At 42.0% G+C, this 12,719-nt stretch overlaps 2 protein-coding genes across 5 annotated transcripts in view; both read left to right on the forward strand.

The window, feature by feature from the left end:
• Positions 1-5,893, forward strand: part of LOC118098078 (transcription factor 4) — a 156,691-nt gene extending 150,798 nt beyond the window's left edge. For all 4 annotated transcript variants that reach the window (XM_035141516.2, XM_035141514.2, XM_035141515.2 and 1 more), the window contains one exon: positions 978-5,893. In XM_035141516.2, coding sequence (XP_034997407.2) covers positions 978-1,026 — 49 coding nt within the window. In that variant the 3' untranslated portion in view covers positions 1,027-5,893. The remainder of the gene's footprint in view (positions 1-977) is intronic.
• Positions 5,894-12,591: 6,698 nt separating this feature from the next.
• The window catches only part of LOC118126050 (cingulin), a 35,262-nt gene continuing 35,134 nt past the window's right edge, over positions 12,592-12,719 (forward strand). Inside the window, exon 1 of the mRNA XM_035185208.2 lies at positions 12,592-12,719. This exon is cut by the window's right edge and continues 69 nt beyond it. The gene's annotated coding sequence lies outside the window, so the exon portion shown is untranslated.

Here is a 12,719-nt window from a genome sequence, read left to right on the forward strand (position 1 = left end):
TGGCTCCTGACAGTTAAATCCTGTCAGAGCTGATGATGCAAAGTGAGGTTCTGTCTGGTTCAGGTACATCTTAACAACAGATTGGTCGTAAGTGTGATTTTAAATGTGTGAACGTGTTTGTTCTTGTCTCTTTACACTCGACTTGTGTTTCTGTTTGTGTAAAGTTCAGCTTGTTCTAATGTTGACGATGAGGAGCAGGAGCGACGAAGACAAAACCACACATGGTCTCTTATCTGGAAAAGATATTTTATTCATTGAAGTTTTGTGCAGGTTTCATATTAATTCAGAGTATTTAAATTTATTATAAACGACAGGTACTAAAATACTAAAACATAGTTACTTGTGTACATGTCCTTAAAGGAACGTGCAGTGTTTTACAAGTGGAAACAAATTCCAGATTATCATTTTTATATTTAGTGTTTCCTCTCTAATAAGCAATCAACATTTAGGAAACTCTTTTTATTCCAGTATCTCACTCACAGATATTTGGAAATTCGTGCATTCAGCAAACTCCAACATCCAAAATAATAAAAATATAAGAAACAAATTTGTCTTCAGTCTCAAAGTTTCAGACTTAGTTCAGCGGGTGTTGATTTTTGTATCGTCCTGTTTCTGCTCAGCAACAATTATGTCACCGATTTATGATCTTGAAGGTTTTCAAATAAATCAAATACTCCGATCTGGAGTAAGTTAGTTTAAGAACTACTGATGAGCACGAAATTTACCACACACATAAGATGTAGTCTTGGATTTCATTGAGCTCCTTCCTGCTCCCCAGAGGATTTACTCACATGAAGATTTTCGTTTATGATTGAACAAACATTTTCAGCCCTATTATTGTCGTGGGGTGTAATAAGTACTGCCACCACTAGGGGCGTTAGAGTAAATGAGTAAACAAATGTTTTGCGTGTGTTCTTGTTCGCAGGATATTTCTTTATTTCTTTATTTACTCTTCTCTTCTCTTTCCGTCCGTCCAGGTCGAAGGTGCCAGAGTTCATCAAGATGATGAGTGACCACTTCCTCTGACGCTGTTTCCATAGCAACCCAGCTCTCAATCAAACCCGTTGTCGCTTCAGCCCGACCAATCAGATCAGCCTCTTTCTCTCCTCTCGTCTGTCGTCTCCGATCCTCCTCCTCGCCTCTGTCTCCCTCTTCTGTCGAGAACACGAACTGCAGAGTCACACTAGTCGCTTTCGTCACTTCGCCGCTGAAGTGAACCGGACGCCACTTTTGGAGACGTTGAAACCGCCGCCGCCGTCACGTGGCCGCGATGAAGCGGAGGATTGTGGGAGCTTTTCACACAAAGTGACAGCAACGGACAAAAGTCTTTGGAATCACATCATCCAAGAAATTCTTCTTGTACTTCTTGTTTTATCAGCATTCCCAGTTTTAAAGAATAAAAGGGTTCTATATATATAAAAATATATATAGTATATATACGAGAAAAGGCAAAAAAAAAAATGATGAAAACCTTGATTTTTAAAAAAGTGCACCGGGACGCAGGCAGCGAGGAGACGAAGGTCGTTCAGAGCGGAAAACAAAACATATCACAAAGTGTTTCAAGAGATTTCTGTTTTTTTAGTTTTTTTTTTTAAAGCAACAACATGTTGTTGGACGCAGCTTCGGCGCGTCTCTGATTGGTCTGAGGTTTGTCGCTCTTCGGGTGCAGCTGCACCATCTTTCCCAGCTCCTCGAACGCACCGTAACGCAACGAACGCAACGAACGCCCCCACCCCCACCCCGCACCCTCCTGTGGATGAAACTGTGCCTGATGGTAACCAGTCACATAGACACACACAGAGAAGCAAAGATGACGAACAAGTAAACAGAACAGGACATTTCCAGGAAGTCGGCCGAACACTCGCACATCAGCTCGCAAAACCACACTTCAAGTACAACGAGAGAGATTTGGAATCTGTTCGTGATCTTAGAGTTTGTAGAAGACGCTTAAGTTCACAAATGCTTCTTGACTATCATAGATACTCGGACAAACGTGGGGCTAAACAATAACAAGGGGCCACTTTCCCTCCCCTTCGACTGCATTCCCTCCTCAACGTTCAAACTGTAAGATTAAAACAATTATCAACCTTTTTCCTTTATGTAATTTCATCAGTGTTTCCTGCCGAGACACGTCGATCTACGTCAGAATCAACACAGACACAAAAACCCTCGACAGTTGTTCCCAAATGACCCAAATGTGTATCTGCCGAGTACGAAGAGAATCAATCATTGAACCAATTGAATCAATCAGCCAGTGAGCGACTCCACCGGCTTTGGGGAGTTTATAGTTTCTGAAGGTAGAGGAATAAAGACGGGGAGCAGGAATCATGCAGTAACGTTAAAGTGTACTTTTAAATGCGGCAGAAAGACAATTCTCTCGACGTCTTCATCTGAGATTATGGTTGAAGGTTATCGAACAGAAAGCTCCGGGAAACATCTGAGAAACATCGTCTGTCAGCTGCTCAGCAGCTCAGGCAGCGCAGGAGACTGGTGCTCAGAGGGAACTGGGAGGATGATGGCCGACAGGTAGATGGAGGAGAGGGAAGAGGGCTGGACTGAGCACTGACGTCATTTCTATTCCACTTTTAGCACATTCCCTGAATTGCAATCTACTTGAATCAAGCGCTGCCGATGCCCTGAAGGCCTGAACTGCAGGAGGGGTGGGGGGGCGGTCATGGGAGGGGGGACAGCAGGATTGATTGGGACCATAAGAGAGAGAGAGTAGATCGAGTCCGAAGGTCTAAGCACTGACGACTGCAGAGGAAGCAAAGGAACAATCATTGGGGTTTTAATCTCGGGGCCAAAGTCGTCAAATCATTCCTGAAACAGATTCATGAGATTTCCTCTCGGTCCTGAACCTCAAACTCCAGACTTCTATCTGCCTCATTGGCCTGATCGCATTTAGCTGCTTCAGGATCAGTTCCGATCCCTTTTCCATCGTCGATCCCTTGAATCGTCGACTGTGCAGTTCTGTCTGCAGTGGGATGAGAACAACATCTGGACTGGTTGGTACTGATTGGTTTATTCGTAAAAAGGTTGTTGCACAAAGCTGCAGTTTTAGGTTCATGCATCTGGACTCGAGGCCAAAGGTCAGTAAAGTCTGGCTCTTAATCATCAGCCAGATTTAGTCTGATTTCAGTATCTCGACTTTGGCCGAGTGTTGTTGTGAACATCTGTGAGAGGTCCAGTCCAGAAACTAGTATCATCCATCTGTTTGACCGACCCAGGTTTCTGAGGTAGATGTCGTGAAGTCCAGATCGTCACCGAGTGGAAATCCAGATAGAAACTTAAAGGCTTGTTGAAATATCTGCCTCCATCGTGTTCTCCGCCCCTCGGACTCCCCCTGATTGAAACCCCTCTGAGTCCAGGCCTACGTCTGATCTTCACTGCTGACCCTCGCCTTATTAGCCCTGATCGAGAGTCCTAGCCCCCCCACCCCGCCTCCCCCGGTCTCTTGCCCCACCCAAGCGGTCCCACAGATGCAATTTGAACATTCACTTCTACCAATGTGCCTTTTTAGAGTTCATATCATTCGAGTTACCAGAGGAGGACGTGTACCTGGTCTTTTAATAGGATGCAAGCTTAGGGAAACCTGTTCTTAGTCGTTAGGTTCTATGCAGTCGGGTTTTTTACCAGACCTGGGTATTTAAAAAAAGCTTAAAAAGGAAAAAAAAGTATTTTTTGGATAAAAAAAAAACAAAAACTGTATTTAATGTACTGTACACTTATATGTAAGTAGACAGCGTGTTCTGGCTCTGAGCCGATGGGACAGACGCTTGATTTAGCAAAACGAGCCCCCGTCCCAGTCGTCCCCTCCCCACAAATCCTCCAGAACCCCCCACCTCCCCGTCCTGTTCCGAGCCCCGCCCTGTTTCCATGGTGAACAACGCGTCTCTTCTTGTATTATAGCTTATCAGCTTTTTATCAATATTTGATCGGCTTGTCCGTGAGCCAATGTAGTCTTCAGTACAAAGTGTGTGGTTGTATGTCGTAAAACAGATTTTCTTTTTGGTTTCTCTCTCTCTCTGTTTTTTAAGAAGAATCTTTTCTCTTATTGCTTTTTCTTTGTCTGTTCTGGTTTACATGTCTATGACGGAAAATGTAAAAAAAAAAAAAATACGAAAAACAAACAAAAAAAGTACAATTCTCTCTCCGGCAGCATTCTTCTCTGTCGGTGTCATTTTGACGCGGTTAAATTCCGACCCAATCAACAGGAAGGCACGGAAACTGGAAAAGAATCTATTTGAATAAATCAATCTATATATAAATGTACAAAAAATATATACGATATATAAGGAGGGTGCCGGTTTCTGTAATTTTTTTGTGTTTGCTTGGGGAGGAATTATTTTTCTCAAAGACTGAACTGGCGGAAGTTGGCGAGGCCCCTCAGTGTTATGAATTTTCCAGCTGACTTTGTTGTGTTCTCCGTTGTTGCCATGACAACACCCTCCGACTAGTACGGCACCCCCCCCCCGCGCAGGACAAAAAAACGGGACTGGAGTTCCCTCCGCTCCGTTCACTGCTATGTATCCACGGCAACGACACACAGACGTTTGTAAATTGTATGCAACAAAATGGCAAAACCTTTCCATTATTTTGAAATTGTGTATGTAAAAGTTATATTTTTACATGTAGACTGTTGTTATTTTGTGTTTTAGAAATATGTTGTATCAGTTCTTTTGTTAAAAGATGAAAAAGTAAAAAATTCAGTGTGTGTTGAAAAAATGTGTCACATTGAAAAATGTAGTGAGGTCAAAAGTTCCAAAATCTTTTTTTTTTTTACGTTTCTTTTTTTAAAAGCTCTGTGGGGAACACGTGGAGGGTTAAAGGGGGAGGAGTCATGGAAGATATATGATATTTGTTTAATTCTCCTCATGACGTTTCCATCTTACTTGTATTCTTTGCAGAGAAATGTGTAAATACTCATGAAACACTTTCTGTGGGGGGGGGCCCGAGCGGCGAGGACGAGGGTGTTTAGAGTCTCGGTCGCCAGGGGCCGACTTCGAGTTCGCCCAGCGGAGCTCCGTGCTCCGCGAGGTTCGTGGTTATTGTCGCCGACCAATCGGGAAGGTTTAAACAATCGTCTTTGCACCGAGAACCATCAGATCAAACACACGCCGGTTCCAGGGCTGTGCCAGGGATTTTTTTATTATTTTGATTTCATTCTAAACCTAAAAGAAATGACTGTTCTGTAAAACATCTGGATGCCAGAACTTCAAAAGTACACGACGTAATATTTAACCGCCTAAATTCCGATAACTGAAGTGACGTACCCAAAGATCGCTGATACGTTCAAGCCACTCCGTCGCCCCCTAGTGGCCGTGGGCCGGCTCTGACTCACGTGCGTTTCTTTCCGGCTCGTAAATGTTAACGATAAACAAAAGACCCCTCGGGCGCCGAAGTCAAGATTAACATATGAACATTTTGTAAAAGATCGGAGCGTAATAGTCTAATGTAAAATTAGAAGTCGTCAGCAAACAATCTCATCAGCTACTTCCCCAAAAAGATCCGATCTCGTGAACGACAGCTTCAGTCATTTCTTTTCTGCGTTGAGCTTTCGGACTAAACGAAAGCTGCTTTGAATTGGACCTGAACACTAGGATTGAATCTGTCGGTGTAAGTGCTAAATGTGTTTTTTAAGTAATGTTATTTTTACGATGCTTTCATTTCCTCTTTTTTCTCTTTGTTGTATAATCGAGTCATCTCCCGAATTACGGTATCTTCATTTTTTATGTTACCCTGATGTTTCTATTAGCCAAAACGTTAACGCTTTTCTTTTCCCTCCTTGTTGTACATACACACCTCATTTCTCTTTTTAAGTGACTGTGCCATGAGCTTTGTAATCTGTTACTCTCTGTACCAGTTTTACTGCAATAATGAGTTGAATTCAAAACGGCCGCTCCTGTCCTTTGTTTTCACGTTGGAGAAGATTTCAACACACACGCACACACACACACAAACACACACACACACACACACACAGCACAACAAGTTCAGTTTGTACTTTCACACACAGAATCATTTAATCATAACTTCAGATACACATTTCCTGTGAAACAAGTGACATCATCAGAATGTTGATGTCACTTGTTTCACAGGAAATTATTTTAATTCCAGAAACAGAAATGATTCAAAACTCCTGCCAGTATCTTATGACGAATATATTTTCCACTTTAATATTTATAAACCAGTAAAAAAACTGTAAAAAAGTATATTTCTTCAAAGATTCCAGCTCAGACTAAAGTGATATTCTTTATTCTTTAGGCCTCATTCAGATCCACACTAGGGTTTAAAATCGTATTAACTCTTTGACAAAGGTGAATTAATTTATCTAACTTCAGTAAATGAATCACAGATAATTAGAAATTAAAAGGTTTGGAATCTAAAACTTACTTTTTTTGACATATTCAGGGTCTGATAACATTTGAATTTCACATTTAAAACGTCAAAAACTTCAGAATTATTGCTTTTTCAGTGGATTGTTTCTCCCCCAGGCACAGATCAGTTTGTGCATCCAGTTCATAGACGGGTCCAGTGTCTTATTAGCTTAGCTTAGCACAAAGACTGAAAGCGGGGCAGACTTCTAGCCCGACCCCGTCAAGAGAGAAAATAATAAAGAAGCCGTCCTGAATACATCTTCAGATTCATCCTGTGATCGACTGGGTTTTATTCACAGAGCTCAAACATTTACTACGACTTAAACCACAGAACTTCTTTTACAAACATTTCTATTTCTGCACATGTTGAATAAAAAAGATGCGACATCTTCAGAGTTCAGGAACCGAACAGAAGAATAAAACAAGTAAAAACCTATAAAAACTAAGTGTTTCTACATTTGCGCTCTCGGGGAATGATTCATGGATCTCGATGAGATGAATCAAACTCATTAAACCAATTTAACTCTCATATTTGGTGTGATGTGGTGCAGCCGGAGGGGCCGCTGGGCCTTGGCGGAGATACGAGCTCTACTCTGAGATGTTTGTGGTTTTATGTTCGATTCCGGAGCGTTTCATCCGCCCCTTGTTCCAGCACGACACTCTGCCGGTCTTTGCCTGTTGCTTCTCATCCTGTAGCGACTCGTGTTCATGTAGAAATAAATGTGCCATCTTTTTTTATTAACGCAGCTCTTTGTGCGGCTTTGATTATTTTCTCTGGAGGTTTTGTTCTGTATTCAGAGAACGAGCCGAGTCCCCACTTGACTCTAATCCCGGGTGTTCGGAGGCTTTGTGTCTCCAGCCGGCGGCGGCAGGTCCGGACAGGTTCATCATGTCATCCTGTCGGATCCGAGGAAACCGAGCAGGAGACGTCAGGACTCTTTGTTTCTGACTCATCCTTCGTCTGCTTCTGCGACGAAGGATGAGCCAACGAGCGACAGTGACGTCGTTTTACCGAAGTTAGAAGTGAGTCAGGAAGCTCGAGGTGAGACGGAAAGGTGCGTTAAACAAACTTCATTGTGTTGCTCATCATATAAACATCAGACCATACCATGTCATACCATGGTTTAATGAGGGATGGCATTAAAACTACACTTCCCATGAGCCTCAGCTGCTGTAACTGATGAGAAAAGTAAAGTCAAAGCTGCAGAAAGTTCAAGATGCTTCATCAGAGACTGAATTCTTATTAAAGTGACTGAATCTGAACGGTGACTCTCCTCAGGCTCTCTGATTGGCTGTTTCTTACTGAAGTGCATCATGGGAGCTGTAGTTTCTCCTCTGGCTCGTCTCTTTGGCTTTTATTCAAGAGCTGATGTTTCCTCACATTTTGATCCGATGACTCAGCCTCACCCTCAACTGTCAGTCACCTGGCGTCACCTCCGAGGGAAACACTGTGGCTGCGATGTAAGGATTTCATATTATTATTATTATTATTATTATTATTAATATTCATACGTGAACTCACTGCATCTATTTGAGAAATAAAACATTGATTTACACTTCAAGTGTTTGAGATACAGATCAACATGTTTTTTTAGATTCAGATTTATTTTACGTTATTTTTATTCTACGTCGGGGGGAGGAGCTACCGATCTATGTGCTCAACCAATGGTGAGTGAGTCTCAGCTGTCAATCATGACGTTCCACCTCGTATGTATATCATCAAATAACAAACCAGAAAGGTCGATAGAGCGTAAACCTCAAGTACAAGTTACTAAACCACGACTCCCTGGAAAACACCATAAACCACTGAAGGGTGGAGATCTGACCTCTGACCTCTGACCTCTGACCTCTGCTGATCTGAAGATTGGGGGGTCTCTGGATGTTGAGCTCAGGTCACGTCTCTCACCAGGTTTCTGAAATAAACTGAAATATTCATTTTCAACAACAGATTCTGAGACTTATGTTCATTTTGGATTCATGGAGGAAATCACATCTCTGACCAACTTTCAAAGATGATTTGACAGAAAATAATTCATGGATCTTACTTTACTTTAGTTAAATTACTGATTATTATTATTATTATTATTATTATTATAGAACTACTGCCTCAGCCGTCTCCCTGAGGCTCGCAGAGATCCACCATCAGTTTTCTCCTGAGACTTTAGTCTGAACTCAACTGCAGATAAGAATAAGAGAATAAACCCAGAACATCTCGTCCGTCTTATTTACTCATGATAACATTTACGTCCTCGTACTTTGCTCAACGGGGTCTTTTGCAATTGTCCTGTAAAACGCCCTGAAAAACGTGTTTACACGTGAGACACGTGGTTAAACAAAGGCTGGAGACAGGAAGTCTCTGCACACAGACGATGAATCTTATTTCTGCTCTCGATGTTTCATTTCAGTTTGAAACCTGCAGAACCGATGAAGTTGCCCTGAGCTTAACTTTAGTTTGTGCTGATTAGCAAATGTTTGCATTTAAACCTGCTGAACCAGCAGAGTTCACCTGCAGAACGTTTACACTCCAAACAGCTTCGACTCCGAGGGTCGAGTGAATCTCTGAAGATCCTCAGGTCACTTCCACACCTTCTCTGTTTGGTTCAGACCTTCAGACTTTTGGATAATGGATTATTCCAGAGTCTCGGGTGTGAAAGGTTCCTCGGATCAAACTGAATCATGGTTCGGTTCGTTTGAAGTGAAAACACTGAACCTTTAAAACACTGAACCTTTAAAACACTGATTTCCATCTGGAACTTGATGAATCTGTCTTGTAGAGAATGAATGAGAGTTTTTTTTAATCCATCGTTTCTTGACGCAGCGACTTGATGAAAAAGGAAATAAAAGGTTTTAATGATGAACAAACAAAATGAACTTTACACACGGGAGAAGAAGAACGTTACAATCTGGAGTGAAATCTGAAACCACTTCAGGGAAAACACAGATTTATAGTTCAGCTTGTGCACCCCCCCTCCCATAGACACATGCCCCCCCCCCTCACATGTGTTATGTAAGTTATTTTCTCAGTGGGAGTAAAGGTTGTCTCACTGGGACACTCCCATCTGCAGCATGTTGCTGAGCACACACCCCGACTACAGGTGACACCACAGGACGACTCCTCACCGGGAGATTCAGAGGATCCAGATGTGTGAGATGAGGAAACTCACATTTCGTGGCCTTTGTAATCAGTGGTGGAAAGTAATGAAGTACATTTACTCTTTGTACTTCACTTCATATTTCTGTTTTCACACAACAGTGACTGGCAGCCAGGGTGCACCCAGCCACTCGCCCTGAGTCAATCAGGCCACACCAAGCTGCAGAGATATTAAAGATATCAGGCTGCACCACGGCTGATGTTTTCACACTTTTGTTTGACTTAATATCTCGACTATTAATCCTCAAATCAACATGTCAGGTTATTGTTGTTGTTGTTTCTGCCTCGTGCTCGTTACACGGCAACAGTGAGCGAGTGCAAAGTGAACTGTGACGTCATCGTTTCCCAAAAACTCAGTTTTACACATGGATACAGATGGTTTTGGAAAATCTGTAGTTTTGAAGGTGTGGTGATGACGTGTGGATGAGAATCTCAAATGCAGAGGAACAAGTTTGTTTTGCAAAATATCTGCATTAGTGTGGACGAGGACGTTTCATCAAGCTCCGTCCACTGAAGAGATAGAAACATTCCTGGATCCACACCAACATCTACTGAGATCTTTCCTGACTCGTTCTGCATCCTTCTCCCAACTCTCATGGGAATCTGTTTGTTAGTTTCTGTGTTTTCTGGTTTACAAACACACAAGTGGAGGTGAAAAACCAGAAGCTGCTCTGTGGAGGTGGAAGATGCTTTGTAACCAACACGGACATTTAGTTCTTCCTGCTGCTTCTTCCTCGATCACGAGCTTTGTTCACGACGAAGATCCAGACTGAGTCACAGATTTGCTGCAGCTTCCTCCGGTGACTCACATCTTCACATCCACCTGAACCTGTTACTGAGGGAAGAATCATATTAAAATTCAGGTCTGTGTTTCATCTATGAGCCTCACCAGAACAATACAGGGATGATGTGCACGCCTGTGTGTGTCTGTGTGTGTCTGTGTGTGCTGACGGGTGTGTTCTCCGCTCCAGAGGAATGTGAGGAGTGGTTGCCCCGTGTTGCACAACACAAAGCGTAACTCTGCGTTCAGACTGACACCCATAGCAACCAGCGGCTGTTTAACCAACAGCCCGTCCACTCTGACCCTTTCAACTGTCACTGGGTCATCCTGGGCTCAGCCTGCAGGGGGCGTCTCCTGTCGCAACTTTCAGGAAAACCTTCCTTAATTAGGGGGAAATCATAGTTTTGATTTATGTGATAAATCCATTCATCACAACGTCCTTCACTATTAAACCTTATTAAACTTCTTTCCTCCATCAAGGCCCAACAGTCTCCTTTAATTCAATCAAGCTGCGACCGGACTTCACACACTCGTAGATATCAGTCCTCTGAATATGTCCCATTTGTCTCTGGGAAACACAGTGTGAAACGTCCAATGTTAAAGAAAGAGATAAAAACGTTCCTGGATTCGAACCCTGATCGAGATTCTCAAAGCCGGGGGCCCCAGGGTCTGGTTCTCACGGGGCCCCAGGGCCCCAGGGTCCCTTAGTGTACGCTCCTGGTTGTGACATTGATGTGGTTAAAGTTTTGTCTCATTTAAACACAAGAGGCGTTAGATTTGATTTAATTTAGTTTAAATTATTAGGTTAGGGGGCCTCTGTTGTAGACAGATATATGGATGGATAGATAGATAGATAGATAGATAGATAGATAGATAGATAGACAGATAGAGATATGAAGATAGATGATAGAGATAGATAATAGATAGATAGATGATAGAATAGATGAGATGAGAGATAGAGATAGATAGATAGAGATAGAGAGATAGAGATAGATAGATAGATAGATAGATGGATAGATAGATAGATAGAGATAGAGATAGAGAGATAGATAGATGAATGAATAGATGATAGATAGATAGAGAGAGATAGATAGATAGAGAGGATAGAAGATAGAGAGAGAAGAAGAGAGAGAGATAGAGGAGAGAGATAGGAGAGGAGAGAGAGAGGGAGAGAGGAGGAGAGAGAGATAGATAGATAGATAGATATATAGATAGATAGATAGAGATAGATAGATAGATAGATAGAGAGATAGATAGATAGAGAGATAGATAGATAGAGAGAGAGAGATAGATAGATAGATAGATAGATATATAGATATATAGATAGATAGAGAGAGAGAGAGAGATAGATAGATAGATAGATAGATAGATAGATAGATAGATAGATAGATAGAGAGATAGATAGGAGAATAGATAGAGAGAGGAGAGATAGATAGATAGATAGATAGATAGATAGATAGATAGAGAGAGAGAGAGAGAGAGAGAGAGAGAGATAGATAGATAGATAGATAGATAGATGATGATAGATGGAGGATGAGATAAGATATAGATAGATAGAAATAGATAGATGATAGAGAGAGAGAGAGAGAGAGATTGATAGATAGATAGTGATAGATAATAAGATAGATAGATAGATAGATAGAAGAGAGATAGATAGATAGATAGATAGATAGATAGATAGATAGATAGATAGATAGATAGAGAAGAAGAGAGAGAGAGAGAGATGATAGATAGATAGATAGATAGATAGATAGATAGATAGATAGATAGATGAAGAGAGATAGATAGAATAGATAGATAGATAGAGATGATAAGAGAGAGAGAGAGAGGAGTGTGATGATAGATAGATAGATAGATTAGATGATGATAGAAGATAGATAGATAGATAGATAGATAGATAGATAGATAGATAGATAGATAGATAGATAGATAGATAGATAGATAAAGAGAGAGAGAGAGAGAGAGAGAGAGAGAGAGATGGATGGATAGATAGACAGACAGACAGACAGACAGACAGACAGACAGATAGATGGACAGATGGAATTCAGGTGATTCAGAACATCTGCATTTTATTGAGTGACATCAGATAAGAACACTCACAAACTAACATGTCTCATGGGCGGTGAACATTCCTGACATAGTTCCAATAGTTCCATGTTGGTGAGAAACTGGAGCTGCATCACCGAGCATGGTGTCACCAGAGAGAGAGTGAGGGGGGGGAGAGAGATGAGAAGTTAAACTTTTTGTCAAAATGATTTTAGTTCCTGTAACTCACCTCTGACGCCTCGGGGTTGATCCACGGCTGCTCTTTACGCATTACGCACAGCGCACGCCTCCTCCGGTGCGCCGCCGCGGGCAGGTGGAGGCAGGTGGAGGCAGGTGGAGGCCCCGGACCCTCCCACAAGCCAAA

This window comes from Hippoglossus stenolepis, chromosome 18 (genome assembly GCF_022539355.2).
Source record: "Hippoglossus stenolepis isolate QCI-W04-F060 chromosome 18, HSTE1.2, whole genome shotgun sequence".
Taxonomy (NCBI): domain Eukaryota; kingdom Metazoa; phylum Chordata; class Actinopteri; order Pleuronectiformes; family Pleuronectidae; genus Hippoglossus; species Hippoglossus stenolepis.